The 25,484-nt window shown below is 33.1% G+C and overlaps 1 protein-coding gene across 3 annotated transcripts in view; it reads left to right on the top strand.

Annotated features, from left to right (window-relative positions):
- PDGFC (platelet derived growth factor C) overlaps positions 1-25,484 on the top strand; it is a 162,953-nt gene that overhangs the window by 92,211 nt on the left and 45,258 nt on the right. For all 3 annotated transcript variants that reach the window (XM_039876224.1, XM_039876222.1, XM_039876223.1), the window contains one exon: positions 21,379-21,559. In XM_039876224.1, the coding sequence (XP_039732158.1) occupies positions 21,379-21,559 (181 nt within the window). The remainder of the gene's footprint in view (positions 1-21,378; positions 21,560-25,484) is intronic.

The raw sequence follows: 25,484 nt of genomic DNA, 5'->3' as shown, positions 1-25,484 counted from the left end.
GTATATTTAACTTAATATCTAAAGCTAATGAATGTTTACCACATTTGCAAAATACAGAATTACCTGAGAACGTTTTAACTATTGTAGAATGCTAACTCTTCAGATATCGCCACACTATGTTGATAAGACAGCTGAGTTTATTGCTTACCATGGCGACAGGGAAGCTCACCTTGACAGCTTTAGTAGTGTCTGGGGAGGAAAAGCAAAATCAGATTTTGTTGAGAATTTGATGTTTGGTTTAAAATGGATCTTGCAGTGTGGAGACTTGATTAAGAATGGAAAAGCATCAGGATTTAATTGTTTAGAACTGGTGGAAACAGGCAAGGGCTTCAGCTGTGTTAGACGGTGAACTGTTGACGCTTTCAGTTGAAGGAATTAATTGTTCTTTTGGGAAGTTCCTGTCATGAATAGTATAGTTATTTGCCTGGGCAATAATGAAGACAATAAAATAGCAATGTCCTGTTACTGTAAGCAGTTCCCTGGGTGCGGTCGGTGGTTTAGTCCTTATTGTCCAAGCTTCATTGGTTCTCACAGCCCCACTTCTGATTGATATGTGGTAGTTACTGAGGATTTTAGTTTTGTGTTTTTTAACTTCGCAAGCCAGACATTGTTTTTATTATTTTGTATAATCAATGTTTCTTTAGCTATACCGTTGTGTTTACTTTTTATATTAACCATTTCTACCTGAAGTACAATCTTTAAAAAGTCTTTTAAGAGAAAGCTTGTTGTTAGTAAATACTCATTTCTTATTTATTTGAAAGTTTCTTTATTTTACCTTCATTTGCAGAAAGAAGTTAGTCAGGCTGAATATAGAATTTTAGGTTATGTTTTTATTTTTTTCTCAATACCAGAAAGATACCATCTCACTATCCTACTGCTAGTGAGAAGTCAGTCATGAAATTAGTTGCTGACATAGCTATGCAGTCTCTCAATGAGTGGTACATTTCACAGAGAGAGACATGTGGGTAGCAGGGATGAGAGGGAAGGAACAAGGTGACATCAAGTCCTAGGCTTCTAGGCTTCTCCTGTACCACTTGTGGCCCATTTTACCTCCCTCTTGTACAGCAGGGTTCAGCAGATCTCCCCAGGACTCCAGAGCATATTCACCCCACTGAAATCTTGAGTGCTTGTTTGTTCTCCAAAGAATTCTTATTTTCTTAACAACTTAATTGCATTAAAAACAATATATATGTTATATATATATGTGTGTATATATATGTATATATATATCAATCATATGTACTATATACACATAGTGTGTATAGTATATACATAGGATATATGTGATATATATACATAGTATATATGTGATATATACTATGTATATACTATACATATGATATATACTATTTATATTCTATATATATATGATATATATACATAGTATATATATATGATATATATAGTACATATGATCGATATATATATACTATATAAAATCATTTATCCATATATATAAAATCATTTATGCAGGTATTTTAGTTGTACCTTTAATAGTAGACCCTACTGCCTTTCTCAAATTGTCTTTTATAAAGAAAAAGATAAAATGAGTTGTGTTTACCCTATTGAAGATTTCTGTTATTACAAAGAACAAAACAAGTCAGATGCAAATTAGGTTTGATAGAATATGCAGGCAATATGGCGGAAAATATTGGAGTGCAAAAAGGAGGAGAAGGATGAATGTTGTGTGTGTGTGTTTGTGTGTGTGTGTCTGCATTGTGTGTGTTATGAAAGTCTCTGGTCTCTGGTAGAAGAGCTGAGAAATTGATGTATTTTTTTTTATCTTTTGTGTGTGTGTGTGTTAATAGGCAAATAAATGTAGAAAAAGTCAAGCATGAATGTAGTTTTAGTGGTCTAGTCCTCTGTTTTACACAGTTATATTTTAATTATTATTTACTGATTGTGTCTTCTCTAAGGTTTCTGATGGTAATGATATCTAGTGTCTTAGGAGGGCACATATTTAATTTCAAGTGATCACAAGTAATTAGCCAGTGACTGTAATTAGCTTGGATTATGTTACTAAAAATTTCAGGAGTAGGCTTTCTCCAGGTTTTGAATGATGCCATCAACTCTATGTCTCTTCTTCTGCTGCTATGTAGTCTGGCCTCCCCTGTGGTTGGCTTTGTTCTCAATCTTTCTTCATAAAGTGGCAGAGAAAGTCACAAGTGCCAAGAGTTTAGCACTTGCAATCTTTGAAGGAGATGGCACCTTTTCCTACAAAACTCAGAAGAGTTTTGATTGACTTATTTTAAACCAAGCATCCATTCCTGGATCAGTTACCATTGGGGTGAGGACTAGGATCATGTGTTACTGTACTTGGCAAAATTTGGGGTATGTGTCCATCCCACAGCCAAGTAATGGACTATGATTGGTAGAGAAATGGTGCCTGAAAGCAAAATTGTTTCTTTTTCCATTGGAAAGAGGAAGTGGTGCTGGTGGTGGAAAAATAACAGTCTCCACTCTTGGTGATAAGGACCAAAGGGACTTAAAGTGCAGCTTTCAAATTTACACTTACTGTTTTTTCTACCTACACTTTTGGCCGCAGAATAAGGTTCTCTTTAGAGTCAAGATTTAGCCAGTGCCCTTTTCAGCAACTCTTGAGTGTAGTTAGCTCAATGGCATAATTTATAGTTTTGTTATCCTTTGACCTCTGTAGCAATTACTTTTGTAATTTAAAAAAATATATATATCTTCCCAAGAGGGCTTAAAATGAAGGGTGGGGATCTGACCAAGTCTGAGATCAAGGGACTCTGCCCTTGGTTAATGAGATGTTTTGATTTTGTGTTTTGAAATGTTTGAAATCAACATTCTAAGTAGAGAAAGAATGCGTCCTGTAACTCCCAAAATTCATGTCTGGTTCATCCAATGTTTGTCTCTCACGAAGACTCTACCTTTTCTTCTTGCCTCTTATTCTCTCCTCTTCTACCCCCAATATTGCTCTCTCTTCTTGCCTTTCTTTTTTCACCTTCCCTGTTTGGTTATTGCCTAGAGATCACTTTCCCACATTGATTCAGAAAGAGTTTTACAGTTTGCACTCTACGAGGATCTGGGGAATATTGCAATGCCATTCTCGTGCTATGCCTTTGCTTTCAGTTGCTGCCTTGCTCTCACTGGGGTAATGATGACATCTCTTCTTTAAGGGGTCCATTCGGCACAATGGCTGAAACATGGATAGAATCTAGGACCAAAGAAATACTACTAGCTAGCTACTAGTTATCTATTTATAGCATTTTACCAAACAAGAAAAACCAAGCAAGAGCAATAGAGCAGTAATCATTAATAATAAAGGACTTATGAATGTACAAATTTTTAGTACATTGTTATAATTCCTTATTGTTGTTTTTTATCAGCTTTTCAATGTTTTATGCAGTTATATATCTAACATTAAGTTAATAATATTTTGCTATCTGAGCTATCAAATAATACACTTTTTTCAATTCATCTGGCACTGACTCTTGGAGAGCTAGACTGTACAGATCCCAGCTCTTTCTAAGAAACAGCCTACCTTTCTAAAGAAGCTGATCTTTAAATAGGCTACCTCCTGTACCGTTTGTCATACAGGCGTTTGCTGACTTAAAATTTATTTCTAAACGATTGATGAAATTTCTAATTATTTAATTTTCTCTCTAGTTTTTGCCAGAGTGACTCAAAAAATCTAACTTGTACAAAAGTATTCTTGTTTTCCTATGGAATTAAAAGGATAAATTAATATATTTAACTAAACTCTTCCAAGTTCAACTTAAAAGATTTTATTGCACCTGATTCACATGTGAAGGTACAGAGTAGAAGTTAAGGACCACTTTGCCCACTTCCTTGGCAATGTTGGTCATACTTATCCCTTCATTTTCAGCAGAAGTAATGATACGAATATTATATCCTCTTCCATGTTTACTGCAGGTAAAGTAGCATAACTGGGAGTCCCTGTAGACTGATTCTGTGAAAGCAGAAGCAGCAATTATCATTCACCAAAACTTATAGAAAAAAAAAAAAGAATTTTCCATTGGTATATATACAATCTCATAGAAGTCAAGTTCTTTTATTGGATTAAAATATTTAAAGAAAAATGCTATGAAAAGGCCTCCATTCATCTTAACATTTCATTAAGTCGAATCAAGGGAAACTTATCTTAATTTATTTTAGTGCCCTAAGGGTTTGTGGTGGCTGTGAATTGCCTACAGAGTTGTTGAAATGGAGTATGGGTGGATGCTTGTATAAGCCATTCGCTGGCTTAAGAATGATTGACAAGACCTCTGTGTTTTCATAGGTATTCATTCAAAGGTGGGTAAAAGGAGGGAGGAGGTCAAAGGTTCCTGTCCCCGTGAAGCGACCTACCATTTGTGAACACCAATTCAGAGCAATAGGATAGTGGGAAATCTAGTGAGATGCTCCTTTAGACATAGATATAGAGAAATCTACCAGAGTAAGGTATACCTTCTTTAATTTCTCTCAATGAGAATATTCAAGTTAGTGGTACACAGAGATGTGTGTTTCTGTTTCATTATTAAAATCTCAGAGGAGACCATGAGGAAAAGAGATTTCTTCTTCATGCATCATGGTTGTATCGTGAATACATGTTCTAGTACACACAGTATTGGGACTACAGGTATTTCATCTTTAAGAAAGTTTGTGTTATGCTAATTTCCTTTTACGAAAGACCTATATTAGTACCTGTTTTTGCTAACTGAAAGAAATCTGAAGAAGATTTTTGTTTTTATGGAAAAAAAAAAGTGAAAAGCAAAAATTGTGTTCAGTGTCTACTTTGCAACAAGTATCATAGAGGCAGCACGGGCCCCGAGCACCTATGGCCCCGCCAAGATCCTTCCCTGGGAACCACACTCATCATCTCAGCATCCAGTTGCTATAGTTTTGAACTGTGTCTGTGAACATCTGTGCCTTATCTAAATTCATATTGTGTTTCCACTAGCAAGATGTGTCCTAAGGCATCAGAAAAGCATAAGAGAGCTGATAAGGGTGTTCAGACTAATTAAGCATTTCCATAGCGGCAAACAAAATAAAGACATTGTGTGTGCATGAATTTGGGGTTTGAGAATGTTCAAAAATTTTTCCTTATAAATTAATGGTAATTGCTTCTTTACTCTATGCATTTTGGCTTACATAAGGTTTCATAAAGGTAATTGCTTTTGGATAGTGAGAAAACCAATGCTAATTTGGGAAGCGAGAGTTTCCAGTTGTGCTGTGCTCCAGGTACCATATTGATCACTCAGATATCTTGGCGGGATGAATTGACAACTTGCTTACGTGAGAGAGTTTAAAGAATACTGGCTTGGGATGCCTAACATGTTTCAAATTCAGTTCTGTCATTTACTACTAGCTATATGGCTTGGTTAAATTACTTAGCCTGTTTTATAATTATATTCTTAAAATATAATTTAGAAAAAGGGGGTTAGATTCCAAATGAAGATTTAAGTCTCTTCCAACACTGAAAGATCTGTGTTCCGCTAGAATACCTACAAGTATAAGGAGACACTAACATTGGTTTTGCCTCATCTAAACAGGTAATATTTTTGTAAAAGTCCTTCGAAAATATTAACGTTTTGGATAATCTAATTTTTTTGTTTCTATGAAAAAAAAATCACTTCCAATTTCTTAAACTCTTGGTTTTTACATGAGCCTTTGGATTAAAATCCATTTTTAATTTGACATCCGTTTTAAATGGTAAATTCTTAAAATTCTGATAAACTCTATATTGTAATCATTCAGTAAAAGCAGTTTTCTGGATACACCACTGTTATAACATAGTCCTGTCCATTCTCTCATCATCTTACATCTCTTCTAAATGAATAATGTAACAGATTCCCTGTGTTTTACCTAGCCCCATTCCTCCCCATTTTGATCTTTAAGAATCTTCTTCCTTTAAATTAAGTTTAATATGACAAAATTTTTACAAAATTTTACAACATTTTTACTGCTTGCAAATCCATTAGGTACTCAGTTGTTTATTTTGTCATTTTCAAACTCAACTATATGATGCAAGATCATGACACATTCTAAATGTAATGGAACAAGCATTTTTTTTTTTTTTGACTCAGAATGTTGCTGAGAGTTATGAAGTCCCGAAGGACTTATCCACTACATACAATACACTTTGAAATGTCATTGCGCCAAGAGTATTTCCATAGAAAAGTTATTCCTCATAGCTGTTTCAAGCACTTGGAAAAATGTTTGAATTAATTTTAAATCTTAAGTACATTACTACGCTCCCCGTCTGCTGAGAGACACAGACTGTTTCCCTCATATGGCAGCTGATTTAACCCCCTACTCCTTCTCACCAGAAACCCCATATACTAACTTCAAAAACATCATCTTCTTCTTGACCTTTCTATCTGTAGCTCTCCATCTCAGTCCCTTGGTTTGAACAAGCGAGCTAGTTCATGATATCAAAATATTTGTGTAAATGGAACCAGTCATAATTTATTATTTCTAAAATTATTTCATGTGATTGTGGTAGGCACTATTTTTGCTGAGGCATGGGGGTTAATCTCAGTGGAAATGAGGCTTGCGCTATATGTTATCCTAGGGTATTTTGAGGGGAAAAAAAATCCCTCTGATCAGTTTACCTACTATTTATCTAGGTTAAGAACTAACATATAAGTGACTATGATAATATGACATCATGCTACAAATTGTGACACTCCTCTTTTAAGCTTAGCAAAATTCAGATTCTTGTTTCTATATCTCAATAACTTTAATATGAGGAATTTCAGAGAAGATAAAAATGAAGGTGCAAAATCCATTGAATGTTTTTCACGTAGCATGCAAAGAAAGGAAAGAAAGAAAACTAGAAGGGAAGAAAGAATGAACAGAGGGAGTAAGGGAAGAAGAAAGAAAGAACCAAGAGAAAAAGATGACCTCCAAATATTGCAAGCTATTTGCAGGCTGCTTTCCTTTTCTGATATTCTCATTACTCGGGGCCTGGCAGAACAGGTGCCCTGTGATAAAAGCCACCATTTATTGAGTGCGTTCTATTTACCAAGCCCTGAGCTAAGTTAGCTCACATGAACTCTAATCTTTCAGCAGGCCTTCACAGTAGGTGTTATCCTTGTTTTACAAAGGAAGATAGAGGCTGTAGGAGGATATAAATGTTTAAATAGACATGGGAGAGGCAGTATTCACGCCTTTGTTCTAAAGCATAGTATTATATAAGAATAAAATTCTCACTATCTCTATTAGCTGTTAGATTATTTACTAGGCAAGCAAAACATCATATCCGTCTTTCCTGTTCATCATAAAACTAAGTAAAAATAACACCTTGTAAAAGAGTGTAAAGTCATGATCACTTGAACGTTTTAATTCTATTTGATGATTTTGATAATAAAGTAGCCCCTGATTTACAGCACGTAATTCTGTCCCAAAACTGTTTGCTAATCATAGAAATTTGTGGTCATTAAATCTTTTTAAATTAGTTCAAAGTTCAAATTTAATTCTGCTCGAGTTTACCATGCTGTGGTTAGGTGATGTGAGTTTACTCTCCTATAATGAGAAATTTAATGTGTGCTTACTGACCAAGGGTAAGGAGGCCTGAGTGACTGAGCAGAAGCCCTCAGTGAACATCTAAACTAGCCAGAGATACCTATGCTCGAAAGAAAAAACATAATATGAAATTAAATGCTAAATAGTGAAGAATAGAATACATTAGCAAAGTATAGAAATCTGAAAGAAATGAACAGCCCGGGTATGAGGTCACCAGCAGGATAGCTGCCAAGAGACATCAAAAGTTGATATTTACCTTTATGAATTCACCACTAGAATGTGGCCTTTAGCTGAGATGACTCAAAATCTGATATGAATAAACACAATGAACACTGATCTGTTTCTCAATAACGGGCTTATACAAACCAAACTCTTAAAACACCAACCTATAAATTGCCATTAAATATATTAACTTTAAATGAAAAATAGAACATCCAAAGTTCTGATTTGACAAAGAAGAAATAACCATTGATGGGTTTGTAGGTGGCGTGTGGGTCAGTGTATGTTTTATGAAAGCGGCATGATGAAATAAGGCTTGTTTTTAAGGTAGATAAACCTCACGGTGGTCTAGAGAAATGGTGCGTGGAAGGAAGAGGAAAAGGAAAGAGTGTGGGTTAAAGAGGATTTAGGGGAAGCTATTGGAAAAATCTGGATTAATAGGAGCCTGAAATAATAGGATTTTCAAATGAAGGGAGGAAAGAAACAAAAATATTTTGAAATAGACAAAAGTATATGAACTAACCATTTGTGGGATGGGCTGTGTGTGGTAAGGGAGAAGGATTAATCACAGAACACTTCAGAATTCATTAATCGCCTGTTTAAGAAAGCTATTGAGAAGAATGAGAGAGAAAACCTCTTCAGTCTTCCTTGTTATTTCCTTGGAAAAGGTGAAATGTTTAGTCAAAGAGAATGATTGGTAATAAAAATAAAGTTTGTGTTTTCTAGAGAATATGTAATTAAAACTGGTTTTCCAGTTCTTTATTCAGTACAGTGACTGATATTGAGGATGCGTATGTGTCCTCAGTTAGCTGAGCTTCCTGTGAGATCTGAAAATATCCCAAGTTAGAGACAGATTTGAAAAACAGTAAGATACTTCAACCGCAGAATTAAAATATAGCAAGTCGCATAACCAATATTAAGCTATTGTGCGAAGTGTACACAGAAAATCGGAGTGCTCACCATAGAAACAATTATTATGTGAGAAAATGAAGGATGATTAACATTATAATAAATTTCTAAAAAAATAATGTCTGGTATATTACTTCGAATAAAGTCTAGTCGTCCTCCTTTTTAAAAAAAATGACTTGCAATTATTTTTGGAAAATTTAGTCATGCTTGTTTGTGAATAGCCAAAATTAGAGAGAAAAAGAAAAAAAAATGTTGGAGTGTAATTATTAGTTATATAGGAATATTTTAATGCCACATGTGTAATAATAACTATTTGGCCTCCTCTGTCTAATATGTGTATATAAATATGTATGTTAGCATATTATATATGTGTAAACTCACTCATCCATCCATCATCACGGAACAGTCATTTAGTCCCGGCTATATGTGGACCAAATAATGCGTTCAGTTTGGGAAATAAAAAAGATTATTAAATTAGCCCCTGGCCACCAAAAAGCATTGACTTGTAAGTGGACAGGCATGTAAAAAATATGATTCAAAATTGTAATGGGTGTGGTGTGGGCCATGCTTTGAAACGTTGCAACCTTTGCCTGTGAGAGTCACAGACAGCTTCTCTGAGGAGGTCATGCTTAGCTGAAATCAGAAGGATACATGAAAATGTGCCAAGTGGAGTGGTGGAAGTCATATTTTTGACAGTAAGAGATTTAAATCAATCAACGTTTTAAATATTGAGCATGGAATCCTTTACAACAAAAGTTGTCATTATGCCATTTCTAAGTATATCCGATGCAATGGACCGCTGTTAAGTGCTTGGAACCCATTAGTCATAACTTGGTGATATAAAGTACGTTCTTGACCTATGACAGGAATATTATTGCTGGAGTTGCTGTACTGAAAAATGTGATCATATTTGCCATCTGGTGAAACATGCTGTCTCGCCCAGGTTGAGGTTCACAAATGACTAAAGCCCTAAGTAGCCCACAATTACTCAGTTGCCCAAAGGCCCACAAGTAGGATGGAAAGTTGTCTGTTTCATCAGATCCCTGAACTGAAGTTTGGGGTGAGGGACACGGTGAGTGGTCCTATTGCTTTGTCTTTTATTTTTCTTCATAGTTCGAAGTACTTCAGTTAACCAAAAAAGAATGGTTAAATATTCATGCCATAGTGTTAGATAGTAGATAAAGTCTGGGGACATGAAGATTTAAAAACAAAAAGCTGTTTCTGCCTTCAAAGAGCTTATATTCTAAGTTTATTTTTAGAATTGCCCTAAACTATACAATATATTAAAGATATTTAAATGTGTATTTTCATATTTTAAACTCTAGTTTAAATGAAAATGTACACAGTAATCGAAACCAAAATATATAAATCACTACAAGTGGCTAACTTATTGGACCTCAATTTTGCCTATATGTGTGCTAATTAACATAGCTTTTCTTAACTAATGAGGTTTGGTTTGTGTTTGGTTCTGTTAAATTAATGGGAGTTTTCTCATGCTCCCAAATGATTTGCTACTCTTGTCTTTATTTTTATTATTTTCTTGTTTATCTGTGAGAATAATTAAATTAATACCTGAAACACATGATTGCGTCTTGGCATTTTCAGAGAGGGAAATGGAGGCTCAGTGTAACAAGTAAGTAGATAAAAATTTTTGAATATTTGAATAGAAGTCATCAGGCAATACAAAAAAAAAAAGCTATTCTATTTCTTCTGTCAAGAGAAATTTAAGAAAAATCTAAGAGAAATTATCTGGAGCAAAAGAGGAAGTGAGGATACATTTGCAACTGTTAAAAACTGCTAAATTTTCTAGTAGCACAGGAACCTATTAAAGGCTATGGTAGGAATGAATGCTGGATATTAAAGCACCTCGAAGGGCTAATTTTAACAGGATAAGGAAAGAAATAAATACGGAGCAAGAGGAAAATTTTAAAAGTGAGAAGAGGAAAATAAAACAAACCTAAGGCCAAAAGAACTCTGCCTAGGGACATTGCCCAGAATGGTGGATTTAGCCAAGTGGGCACCAAGCCTAGTATTTCTTATTTCCCTTTTCATGCCGCAAAATATGAAGTAATCGTCTTAGCAGGACTTATTACTGTGATCAAATCACCTAACAATCTGAAATGTTTCCTTTCATCTGAAGATTTTTGCTTTGTTTCTTGAGAAAGCTGATCTTTTTTACTTACTCATTCTATAATCAGGATCTGTGGAAAATATAATCCCACATATCCCATAAACTTTTGTCATTGCAAATAAAAGCGAACACAAGAGCCAAAAGGTTGTTTTTATACTTTTAACATGTGGCACGAATAGAATAACTTGTTTCTCTAATTTCTGAAATCCTGAATTTCCCACGAAAGGGGTTAAATTATTTTTCTTTTGTCAAGATTTGAAATCTCAGAAACGTTAATGTCTATACTTCACTAAATTTCCATTAAATTGTTTATTTTAGTCTCCACAGAATCTGGTTCTCTAGTGAAGATTGATTGTTTCAAAATTGCTATACAAATGCTTTTCAAAAAGATTTTATACCAGCTTTACCTAACTCTGTTTCTGGAGTCTGCATATTGTTTTAATGCTTTTAAAGTGGTCTAAGAGATTAATTGCATAGATTAAAAATGAACATCCTTAAAGTAAATATATGCTTACCTAAGGGTAATATAAAAATAAAAGTGGTATCAGTAGAATTTTACCTATTCTACCTATACTCTTAATATGTATACCCTAATACACACATACGCACATACATATGTATATATGTACACACATGTGTGTATGAACTCCATGTATATACAAATATATATACACATATTCTATATGGTGATCACTGAAGAGATAGAAAAGCTTACAAAATAGCAGGAAAATTCCTGTTAGTTGTTTGAAACATTCTTATAACTTAAATTAGACAGTACAAGTGAATGAAAACCTAGAAAGTCTAGAAAACTAAGGAATTTCCTTAGATGTTAAAAACTTCTTCCATTTACTAAGCATCTTCTTTATGCTAGATCCCATTCTATTACTGCTTCTTGAAACCACTCCTTTTGATATTATATCTGATAAGGGATACAGGATATATTTCTTATCAGAAGAGTCAGATGGAATATATGTCAAATGAATTCCCAAATGTGCTTTTGTGTCCTAAGGATGCCTTTTTAAAGGTGTATTGTGCTACACAGTAAATAACAAGAGTTTTGTCCTGCAAAATAGGATTTACAGTCTAGGGTAGCTGTAGGTCTCCCCCATTTACCAGTAGGCGCTTTGGAACAGGATTTTCTGAAAGTGACATAGTTCGGAGGAGGTCTTATGACATTTCCAGCGGGAGTGGAGTCCCTTCCCTTGATGGGATTAAAGTTTCTCCAGGTCTTGGACTTGGACTGCAAGGTCAGAGGGCAGGCCTTGCACAGTATGGCGCTCCTTTGTATACACTGCATTTGCTTGGCTTTTCAACACTGCCATTAGTGTATGTTTTTCTCCCATTTCATATTACACTGGCATTTGTAAGTTGATTTCCATGGATATTGCCTATAGACAGTTATGCTATTTAGTGATAACAGTGCTAATGGAAAATAATAAAAATTTCTAGAAAATATTGTAGTGGATAATGTTCTAGTAGCATGTTCTATGTATAAGCTGCATTTTTACTGACATAACTAAACACACCAAAGGTAATATGATTTGGTTCTCAAACCAGAAAAAAAAAAGCTAAGATTTAAAACATACTTTCTATTCTAACTAGTTTATTCTTTTATTTTGCCAAAGAGGAAGCTGAAGACTTGAGTCATTTTATATTGAACACCTATTTCCTTAAAATAATCAGTTCATCAATCAAGATTGAAATGTTCTGCTTATCTGTTTGTATTTTTTAAAGTTGCAATGTATGGATCTGTTCTTAAGTAGCCCTAAATAAATGTTAATGAGAATTTTTTGTAAAACTAATTACAAAGTAGTAATGAAGAGTACTAGAAGTGATGCTTAGAGTAGAGAGGAACACATTCCTCTGATCAATGAACTGACATAGATTAGCTGCCTAAATCTTGGCATTATTTCATTGTGTCATTGTAAATGGTACAATGTGATGTTTCTATAAAAACGCATACCTATACACAGGTAGTAACTGACTGAGGATAGAAATTATACATTTCAACATGTGATCAGTCTTGGGAAAAAATGCCAAGCAAATTGGTGAGTTTTTATATATTAATTCATTTAATCCCCACAATAATAATAAGTTAATACATTTTCGTGCTTATTTTTATAAGGTATAAAACACTGACACGAAAATTAACTATTTATTATTTTTGCAATTTATTGATGAATCTTCTACTACAATGAAAGGAACAACTGTTAATAATAATAGCAAATGTATATGTGCTTATATTGTTCTAGGCAGGTTAGATTTAGGACAGTTATTCCCACAGGGAATAATGGCCAAGGAGGTTGGGGTCTGCCATAAACCAAAAGTAGTGATCCGTGTGACTCATCACTGTGTAAGGAGCTCTGGAGTCCACTGTTCCGTGGAGAGGAGTTTTCCATGGGTTGCATACATGATTGCAATTATAACAATTATTTAAAAACAAACAAACAAGCAAAAACAACCACATACTGAGCAACATATTTGTTTAGTACTATTCTAAAGACTTTCTATACATTCTCTCATTTAATCCTTACAACAACGCTGAGAGTTAATGGTTTCCCGATTTTAAAGGAGAGGATCTGAAGAGTTTAAATCAGAATTCTCAAAGGTGGGTTTTGAATAGTGGCATATTGAGCCAGATGTCTTTGTTCTGTTCTGTTTAACTAGATACAGTATTATGTAAGGATTAAGAATATGGGCTCTGAGGCCTACAACAATTTTCCTGCCCCGGCTCTATTACTCTTTGCCAAAATGACTTTTGTCCTTGTTACTTTACCTCTTTGAATCTCAGTATTCCCATTTTTAATATGGCATAGTAACAGTAGCTATGGATAAGGTTGTATTTGAAGACTGAATGAGTTAATATTTATAAAGTATCTGACACATAGTATATACACATAATGTTTACTTTATTACTATGATTATTATTTTGTACAAATGTTTTAGAAGTTTTGTTGGGCTTTTCATAAAAATTATAATAAATTCATGCTTTTTTGTCATTTAGTAATATTGTATGCATTTCCTCATATAATCTTTAGTTCGTTGGTTAAGTGTATTACTATGCATTTTTATAATTCTGTGAAGACATTTTTTCCCTATTCAGTTTCTGGTATTTTGCTGTCATAAAGAAAAAACTATTGATATTTGTATATAGATTCTATATTTAGTCACTTTATTAACTTCTAGTTCCAGATGGTGTTTAAAGCAAAAACTGGAATAGTTTTTCTTTCATATCCCACACCAATTCTTCTTATCAGATCTACCTTCAAAATACATACATACAGCATGTAACCATTCTTTACCTCTACCTCCGCTAACCTAACCAAACTCCTAGCCACCCATCCCACACCTGATTATTTCCAAGCTTTTCCAGTCTCTGTGCTTACCCTACTAAGTCTGTTCTCAAGGGAATATATTATCAACTAAGGGTCATTTATTTTTCCTTCTGTAACTATTACAACATTTGTTTTCTTTCATGTCTTACTAAAATACTAAAGCCTCCCCATAAAACACTGAAAAGAGTGGCAAGAATGCCCAACCTGTCTTGATCCTAATGTTAGTGAAAATATTTACTTAATATAAATTAATAAAAATATATTTATTTAATATAAAACTTGCAGTTAGTGTCTGTTAAATATGTTTTTATCATGATTTGAAAGTTTCCTGCTATTCACAGTTTATTCAATTTTTATCTAAGTAGTTGGTTTTATCATATTGGTTCATCATTTATTAATATGATCATATGGTTTTTCTCCTTTTAATATTCTAAAAGGTCATTCTTATATTCATCTTTATGTTCATGAACTATATCTGTACTCTACCATGAAGTATTATATCTTTTAATCCACTGATGGATTTTGATTAAATTTTACTTGGGATTTTTGTATTTCCCTTGATTTATGAGTAGAATTTGTCTTAACTAGTAATGTTTGATATTACTATTTGAAAGAACTTTGACACAAGATTTTTTCATCTACTAAAGATTTCATTTTTCTAATTTTTTTGAGATATAATTGACATAAAACATTGAGTAAGTTAAGGTGTATATGTTGATTTGATACACGATTCCATTTCTTTTTTGTGGTGAAAACGTTTAAGATGTCTCTTAGCAACTTTGAAGTATATAATACAGTATTGTTAACTATATTCACAAGATTTAGGCTAGGCATTTTAGTATTTATTAGGGGGATATCTGTCATTTTAATTTTTTTACAATTGCATATATAAAATTGGAATTAAATATTCCTTTAAAGTCAAATATAACTCTTCTATAAACCCTATACCATAGCATCTTTTTTACTGATAAATGTTTGACAATTTTTTTCATTTCTTCTGGAGTTCTTAGTAAGTGAACTAATAACTAATTTCTACTTTTTCACTCAACTTTGTTAATTTACTTTTTTAGTGAGTCATCCATTTCATGTAGTTTTTCAGATTTAATTAGCATAAAGTTATATAAAACATACACATTTTAAATGCATTTTTATCTATGATTATATCTTCTTCCTCACCCCTCACAATGTAAATTAGTGATTCATATTCTCTCTCTCTCACATTCTCTCTTCTTTCTGAGAACCACCTTTTGATTTTAGTTCTAAATTCTAATTTTTTTTCGAATATAAGTCATAGTTTTTGTCTTTAATAGTTTTTACCTTATACTTTTCTTTGTCTTGCTTAATTTTTCTAGCTTTATAGATTGAATTATTTGTTATATATTTGAAGTATTTTTTTTTTTAGTGATTAGGTAATTTTAATCTATTAATTTCCTACCACGTAAAACTTAACTGTATCTCACAAATAGAACTCTCCTATTTTTATGAGAATTTCTCAATCATGTGTCATCATTCAGTCTTCTGTAGCGTGTTTATCGGTTTGATTCAGACATTTCCTACATATATTTTAAACCTTTTATAAAGAATGTATAGTCCCTAAAAAAATAAATATTACCAAATGAATTAAAATAAGTATCTATAAAATTTATATGCCCAGATTACCAAGTTGACTGATCAGTTTTATTTGAATGACCCTTAAAGTTTCTCTAGCCATTGAACAAGACCATTTGGCCAATTTGAACAAAGACACATAAATTCTTGCAGTTAGGACTCAAAATAAAGCAAATATAATCATGTAGGCATATTTTAAACATAGTACACAGCATCACTTGGCACATAAGAGCATAGGCTCTGGAATTAAGTTAATGCATAAAAAGCAATTAATAAATATAATTATTTTTTTAAATTATTTTCAGTATAAATTAGAGCATGGATAAACATTTTGATGTCCAAAGAGGGATCTAAAACTTATAGTCTGTAAACGAGTCGTATTTTGCTAAACTGAAGTGTAAGACCATAAGCACTGTACAATAACCGTCATCTTATTAGTTTCATTACCTTTCCCAACAAGCTCAGACTCCAGCTGACACTTGCTGAGCTCAGCCTTTTTAAGATCCGCATCTATTTGTTGGCAGGCTTTCACACTACCATCAGGTTCTGTAATTCATGGAGTAGATTTAATTGGCAAGGTTTAGTTAGTATGAACTGGAAACAGTCTGTTTTGCAGGGTTGGTTTATTTTTGTTGAAGGAAGCTGGGTGTCTGACAATTATGTTTACCAGTGAATTTATTTCTTTGGGATACTCCTTATGACTCTTAGGAGTAAGAAAGCGATCCTCATGCCCTCACAGTTTTTAAATTCCCACATGAGAACGAAAATTTTGTCTACAATACCAGACTTGTTTGTTAAACATAAAAGAACATAAATCCTCCTGGGTCCCCAGGGGTATGTTAGAGAAAGGGAGTGATCATTATAAACCACTTAGCACTGTGTGCTCTGTATCATGTTGCCGTGAGAAAGTGATGTTTGATTGGCTCATAAAATAGGTTTAGTAAATCCTTTAAATACTGATGTGAGCAATTGTGCATGTTGGAAATAAATACCTGAGAGCGTATTATAAGATTACTGTGTCTCCAGAATAGTCACCTGGGCATGTGCAGATTTCTATGTTTAAGAATGGTTATGTTTTGTGATTTTACTTTTCCGTGTCAAATGGTTTTATCATTTCCCTTTCATTTGACTAAGGCCTACAGATATCTTTTGCCATTGATTTCTCTCTTCATTTTCTTCTTGATGTTTTGAACTATGTTATAGTATATCAACCAAGTAACTTCTGCACTGAATCTGACATTCTGCAAATGGCATTCTATCAGGAAAAAAAATAAAACTTCAAAAAATGGGGAAGATGACATGATTTAATGCATTAATCTTTCTCCAACCACACTCCAAATTTTCAAACAAGCTAAAAAGAAATACAGTATCAAGTGGCAATGGTAGACCTTGACTTGGTCCATTTAACATGATCTTGAATATGATTTAAGTTAAAAAATACTATTTTTATAAGTGTATCTTTTAGCATTGGGATTTATTGTTTTGATAAAGAAGAAAAACTAAGTCTTAGTAAATAATGATATTATTAATAATTTTCAGTTCCATAGATATCTAAACAGTTGTCAGGTGTGACCATAAAAATTAATTGTAGAATAATTGTTATATGTTACCACTTCTGAACAAAATCTTAAAAATGCCTAATTTAGTATGAAACAATTAGTAGCATATGTTAAGTTTACTGTTTTATAAGCAAAGAACATAGTACTTTTTTAGATGTTCATTTCATTTTAACCTTCATGGAATGTAAAACTGTAGATTTTTAAAGCACTATGATAAATGTATGTGCTGGACTTGTATGAGCATGTAAAAATTAATTGCCAGAAGTCCACCTGTAAATCCAGAAATTGTTATAAAGATCAGTGAGTTTTTTTTTAATGGCATCAAATTCAGTAGAAAAATCTTCATGAAAAAAGCAATAATGTACTTGTCACTCTTCCTTTTATTTGCAGGACAGTGATTTTTATATCAAGATATAAATTAGATAAGGCTAAGTTTAATACTTATTTGTTTCTTAATAAATTCTTAGCATTTATACTCCAGATATTTCCATGTGTAGTAAAAAACTCCTTTTAAATTTACTCCAGTAAAACAGTTACATGAGTTGTTAGTTTTAGGTTTGTTCCATGTGATAGTCTTTTCCCTTAAAATGGTTCTATTAAAAAAAACTATAATAGTTATTTTGAAAATGGTGTGAAGAAAATTTTGGCCACTACGTGTTTTCCCCAACCAGTTTATTGAAAATGACTCTATAATTGCCAAATCCAGTGGATACTTTTTGATTTTCATCTTCTTTGATCTTTCTTGGAATTTGGCATCACTGACCAGCTCAGCTTCTGGTGGATATTGTCTCTTCCTTGAGTTCTGTGCCATCACTCACAGTGGTTTTCTTCTTGTTTCCTTGCCTCTACTCTTCAGGATGTTTTTGTTAAAGGGTCCTTTCTTTCTGCCCACATTTGAAATAAGATTTTTTCCTGGCTTTCCTCAAATATGTGATGATTCTGTCTTTGTTACTCCCTCATTGCAACCTTTGTGGCTGTGCCTCATATGCTGCAAGGCTGACAAACTCAGATGCCTACATGGGCAAGCAATGTAATAAATGAATATCATAGTATTAAAAACAACAACAACAACAAAAAAACAGCATAGAAAGGTGATAGGGATTTTTAAAAACTGTAGAGAGTATATCTCTTTGTCCCATTCCACTTGGTCCCAGCCTCATTTAGTAGAAAGAAATGAAGGCCCAGTGTTCATTCCTTCATTCATCAAACATTAATATAGAGTTTACCATGTGCCTGGCACGTAGGTGCTACAGATAAGGCAGCAAATTAAACAAAGATATATCTTCTCTTGGAACTGACAATTCTGGAGATCTGAGCCCTCATGGAGTCAATGATTTTTGGTATTACCAGAACTTCAAGCTTAAAAAAAAAAGTCCAGAAATCCAGATTTTTCTGTGAAATTCCACTTTTTAAAATGGCGACTAAAATTTTAAAGAAACTTACTTCCTTTTAAAATTGTGCTTACCTGTTTTCAACATTGGCCTACAAAATAATATTAGATCCTCTGACTGAAATATCAAGTCTTTTTCACCTACACCGATTTTTCCAGTTTGATCTCCATCTACTTCTTTGTTTCCCATCCTCCATTCACAATCGACCATGCCTGGCCCTTTCTTTCTTCTTTTATATCTTATGGATTGCACTTCTTGCTAGAATGCATTTCCATTTCCCCCCGCTTCACCCCGGGTCAGTCAGTACTCATTGACAGCCCAAATGTTTCCTTGTAAGCTGACCCTAATCTCACTGTATAGAATTACTCTTACTCTGCCAGGATTCTACACTATTTCCTACATCCTCTCATTAGAGCACTCACCAAAGTGTTTTATGGACCCTGAGCCCAAAGAAGCTATAGTTTCATCTTTGTATCCTGAGAAAGCATAGCACTTTGCACCAAGTCAGTGCTTCATAAATACTTGTAGAGTGATTGACCAAGCCTGAAATCTTGCTCTTTGCAAACTAGCAGTGGTGGTGACCTACATCAGGCACAGAACAAACTATGAATAGTAGCTTTGTTTCACAAGTAAACAATCTTAATATAAAAATCACCCCTTGATTTAAAATGGTAGTTATCAACTTCTGTACCAGATATATCTGAAATAACTACGCAGGTCTGTTCTACTCAACTCTTCTTACCCCAGCCCCACCATTTCCTGGTTCCACCACATACATACACCAAAATTCCTGGGATGGTTTTATTGGCTAGCTTATGCATTTGTAATTTAAACCCTGGACTTGTCACATAATATAGCAGAAATAGTCTCTCCCCTTTGTATTTGAGTTTTCTAATTTATATCTTTCAAACTCCCAAGGTTATATTAAAAGGTAGGTGTGGGGATAGGGGTAGGGATGTGAGATAGAGGTGAGGGACAAAGTTTATTAAGTGGCAATTACATTTTAGGCAATACACATGTGCTGTCTCTTTTTCCTTTCTTAAAACATCCGTGTAAGTTAGGTAGCATTATCTTCAATTTAAGGAAGAGGAAAATGAGGCTGAAACAGGTGAAGTTACAGAAGAGAGTTCTGGATACTTCTTTAAGACAAAGATTTATAAGTATAATTGGTTCATTATATACGTAGTCCTTATTCAACAATTTTTTTTATCTATAAATTCAATACTACACAAAATATATTATTTTTAGTTATCTAGTACTTACTGAATTTAGACTTTTTAAAAAAATCTACCAATGATTTTCAACTTCCCTTTTAACAGAAGTTTTGCAATGTCCCTTAGTATTTGAAGTAAAATTCATATAAGCAATCATCTGTGTGTGCAATCATTTAAAAAATAAACATACTGATCTGCATGATATATGGAGCTGATATAATAACAAAGTAATTGGCATTAAAATCACATATTTAAATATATAAATAAAAATATACACTAGAAAAATAAAAGGAAATAGATATTTGCATCTTTTAAGTGGAATCATGATAATGACAGCTATTAATTAATTTAGAATAATATGAATAGGTTTAATTATTTTAATTGTGATAAAAATATTATAAGCAGTGTTCCCGTTACAAATATGATTTTCTTTTTCAAAATAGGGAGTAATTCTTGGTAAAGTTCCAAAGTATTAAAACTTCTACTTATTTGATAATTGAATTTCTGGAAAATTGGTCTGAAACTAAAACTGCAAAACATATTTGTGTTTATATGTGAGACAATATTAGGTTCCAGACTTAGATGAACAATAGCAGACATATCACGTACATGAATGTCCAGGGAACTACTTGAAAGGCATGGAGGGCATGGGACAAATACTCATTTTGGGACTTTCCATTGTCCAACATTCATGGATCACCACATCTCACAGTGTCCTCCTCACCCCCAACCATTGAGACAACCTAAAATGCCTCTGCAGATTTCTGAAACATTCTCTAAAAGGGCAATACTGCCTAAATCCACTGCTCTGTTCTTCCAAACCATAGTTAGCATTTGTTAAAACATTTAATCCTTTATTCCTTGTGTTTAAGATTCTGTGTGTAGTATAGTGCGAAATAAAACTATGTAAGAACTGATCCCTTTCTTCAAGAATTTAAGAGCCTAAGTATGAAGATGGATCACTTACGTATGTATAGTTAATATAAAAAAAATGTGTTTATCAAAAACGAGAAAGGTGACGGTGAGCTGAGAACACTATGTAGCGGTACAGTACAAAGTGAGATTTGAAGGATGTCTATATGACAAAGTGGCTCCAGAGAAGCTTGCATCACACATGAGGAGAGGAAGCCAAGGAGCCTGACTAGGGTGCAAGAGTTACTGTCAGAAAGTAATGGGCAGTAATAATAAGAATGAAGATTGAAGTAAGGCTATGATGTCCAAATGGAGATTAAATTGAATAATTCATGAGTTCAATGTCAGATATAGTTGCTTCATACAAACTGTTTAAGTTTTGAGATGGCTATTTAGTGAATTTGGCGTCCATTAACAGTAAAATAGGAGGGCTTAGAATAAAAGACTCATATTTCTTTAGTTGGGGTGCATTTTCAGTGTATCTCTTTTTTGGAATATTTGATTATATTTTTCCAGTTAAATGTGGTCCATGGGTTCATTGCATGGAACTTGAATTGCCAAAATAGCAGAACGTGATTTTGTGTCTCTCTTCTTTTTTCCTTTCTGCAGGTATGATTTTGTAGAAGTTGAGGACCCCAGTGATGGAACTGTTTTAGGGCGCTGGTGTGGCTCTGGGACTGTGCCAGGAAAACAGATTTCTAAAGGAAATCAAATCAGGATAAGATTTGTATCTGATGAATATTTTCCTTCTGAACCAGGGTTCTGCATCCACTACAACATCGTCATGCCCGTAAGTACCACTTACAGTTCCTTTTATATAATTAGGTCAGTTACTTGTTTACTCACCCTTCTTGTTTTAAACAGGAGAATCAGGGAAACCAAAACAAAAACCTTTTCTCTAGCTTGATATTTTTTATAAATGTCACTTTAATTATCACAACTTGAATTTCATCAATGTAGATCATTAGCCATATTAAATACCTTTTAACGTAATGAAATGAAATATGTTTTGTACAACATTTAGAAAGTTGTATCATATGTGTCCCCGTCCAACTCACTGTCTGGTATGTCAGTGTTGATGGGAAATTACATAGGATAGACATAGAATTTTCTCTTGAGAAAAATAAGGAAATTTGTGTATTTATTAGTTTTAGCATTTAGGGATCACCATCAAAATCTGGGCTATATAATATCTTACCAAATTAATTTCAACTATGAGTCATACTAAATAATAAAGTATGATTTTGGTGACTCTTCTTATATGATACTCTTGCCTTTTGCTAAATGTTACTCTGACTTTAAAGATGTAAATTTTGAAGCTCACATAGGACTCTGATAGTTCTTATTTTTAAATTCATATACATTTTTTTGGAATGAATATATTGCAGAGCTTGAAAGCCAACACTATTTGGCATTAATAAAATTTTAATTAAATTCATGTCTGTATTGCCTTAAAAGTCCACACTTTTATGTGATATTTTACTTTTCTTCCTTCCCATTAAAGTGGAGTCATACTTTTCTGAACTCACCAAAAATTTATTTTCTAGATCTGTTGTATACAAATAAATATATAACATATTTTTCTTATTTTTTTCTGGAGAAAGGTAAACATTAAATATTAATTCTTTTCAAATCAATGTTTTAGTAAATATATTTTTGAAACTAATTTGTTTTTCTACTTAATATTTATCCTGCTCGTATAATATTTATGACCTTTCGTGCCTCGAAAGAGTTTTAAAATTCTCACTAGAATTTAAGAAATCTATTTTTTTTTCATTATAATTGTTATTGTATTTTTAGTCGAATCATGATTGCTTTTACCCTTTATTTTATATATTATTTCAAATATTTGTATCTATTTGTTGCACTACAACAGAATATTGAAAACCCTTTTGAATTTTTATCACATTCTGCTTGTAATAGTAATTCGGAAGTACTCATACAAATAGGATGATGTCATCTAGTATACTTTTTAAATATGACCAATTTTTTCACTATTTAAAATAATATAAAAATTGATATCTTTAATGATTTTGACAGGGTGAGTAGCAAATGAGTAGTAGGCACACCAGAACACACCACATGCTGCGGGCTATATGCATTAACATGTAAACTCTTATTGGATGTAAAAACAATGCACATAGCAATCTAGCAATTCATGTGTCAAATTTAAAAATATGGAATTGATGTTTAAATTTTGAAATTTAGTTATTTAAGTTACAGCTAAAAAACAGCGCAAACTGAAGTTCGAAAATGACAATTTATTCATTTAGTAACAATCATTTATTATGTAAAACTGAAGTTAAGGGAGATAGCTCTAAAATATATGCTATAACTTTATCTTGTGAACCTTGATCAATTTCCTTATGTAGATTATTTAAGATATCCATATCTCTATTTTATTATGAAATACTTTTTGTCAGTACATATAGATTTTCTATTTCCTTTGTTAATTTCCAAAAAAAAAAAATGTTTCTAAATTTAATAACAATTTTGTGTTTAAAGTTAATAAAATTTAATAATTTCAACTAGAAATGAAATATGATAATAGGCAAGGATTTAAAAAATGCTACTTATAGGTAATACAGTGACACTGTGATTATTTATTTGCATAAAGCCACTAAGAATCTGTTTAATCCACTTTTACAGAATCCTGCTTCACAGAATTTGGTTTTTTTGTTGTTTGTTTCTTTGTTTTAAGTCTAAGATGGCCTTGGGAGCCATGGCTACATTTTCACAAAGTCGTAGAGTCTACATTTTCAGTTTGGGTTATAGCACTATGTCCTTAAATATTTAAATACAAAACAATTAAATTTATTATAAAACACATAATGGTAGGTCTTATGTCACAGCAAAGGTTTTATTTATCCCAAACTTGTGACACAAATAAACTTGAAACTGAGATTTTTGTATTTTAGATGAACTACTCTCTTCCTATTATATGAAGTTAAATTTGTATAAATAGCAGTCTATTCGCATGTTACAGAATAAGACAAATGCTAAAATGCATATATACCAACAGCAAGAGTTGTCCTTTTCTGATTCTATGGCCACATGGATTATCTGTGTGTAACACAAGGAGTTGTGTGGATTAAATAAAATATATAAAGATAAAAACACAGGGAATTTATGGGGCCTAGCTCAGTTCTGGGTACCATATAGGTTATTAATAAATGCTTAAATGCTGAATTGATCATACAACTTATTCACTCCAGGTTAATTCTCAAGGGATTCACTGACATTTGTAGTTTTATCTGTAAGTGTATGTCAGATTCATAAGCCTTGAGATGAATTAAAGAACTATAAGGACCTACTGTAAGTACCACCCATCCTCTTCAGTAAGAAAGGCCCTACCGCCTGAGTTTGACCTGTTATCTGAGATTTACTGTGACAAAGACCAGAAACTGCATCTGAGACTTTAGGTGAACTATGTATCACTGACTGCATAACAAAAATTAAATTTAGTATATTTGTAAATAGTTATTGAAATAGTTTGATAAGTTGTAAATATGAACTTTTGTGGGTTGAGAATTGATGTTCCCCTGGCAACTAAGGTGCCTTGTGATGGACTGAGAAAAATGGAGATATGCAGAGAAATAGCATAGGAGACCTTATATTAATGAGCTTTATGCTTAGGAAAACAGTAAGCTTTGGGCTGGAAGAAATAAGAGAACATGACAGTTGGGCCCTTCATTGCCTAATAAGAATGACTTGGTGATTTTAATTTGCTAGATTGCTTTCTGGAGTGATTATTGATGTATGAATTTACAATCTCGCAAGCCTTGATTCTTTTGGGTTTAAATTTATTTTGACAATTTATCTGCCATCTCTTCACTTGTGCTTTGTCTTGTTTCCATATATCCATCTCTCCTCCCTTACAGCCACTCATGCTAAATGCAGTACCTGCCCCCAGAAGGGCAAAATTTGATGAGTGAAAATTTGACAAGGGATTTTGCTTTTATGTCTTACAGAATGTTTTGAATTATCATTGTGTTTTGCTAAATGACATCCCTCCCTTACCTACTTCCCCCAAGCAGGGCAGCCATCCATCAATCTTATCTGTGTATCAATGAATGAAAGCCTAAGGGAAGAAAGTTTGCCCTTTGGAGAAGAGACTTAAAAGTTCTTGTGTCATTTGCTCAGGGGCAAGTGCCCCTCCAAACTTCCCTCTCACCAACATCTCTGATATTTTTTTTTTTTTGCCAAGAATGGACTTCGTCATTAGCACACCCAGTTCCCTAGAGGCAATGGTCTCAGTGACTGCAAATCCACCTGTAAAATAAGACCTTAGAGGCCACTGGCCATGATGGTTTCTCAACTTTGTAATGATAAAAATGATATTAACCACAAGTCCTTAGCGGACTATTAACTTCCTACTTTGAGGTTTGTTACCAACCGCCTAATCTAATGCCAGACACATTGCAGCTGCTCATTAATATCTCATAGACATTTAGCCATTTCTCCTTAGAGTTAGCTAAACCCATATGGAATTGCACTAACTTTTCATTTACTATGTTACCTTTGCTGCTGTTGCATAATAGTGATGATTCATAAAGTAGAAAACTGAAGAATCACATATTTTCCTGGTCCTGATATATCAAGCTATTTTACTAAAAACATGTTTTTGCCCTACTTAAATAATTGAACTGTTTTGGGTTTTTTGTTTGTTTCTTTCTTTTAATTTTATTTTATTATTTTATTTTATTTTTATTGAG

Source organism: Pteropus medius, unplaced genomic scaffold, assembly GCF_902729225.1.
Source record: "Pteropus medius unplaced genomic scaffold, Ma_sr-lr_union100, whole genome shotgun sequence".
NCBI lineage: Eukaryota > Metazoa > Chordata > Mammalia > Chiroptera > Pteropodidae > Pteropus > Pteropus medius.
This window is presented reverse-complemented; position numbering and strand designations above follow the sequence as displayed.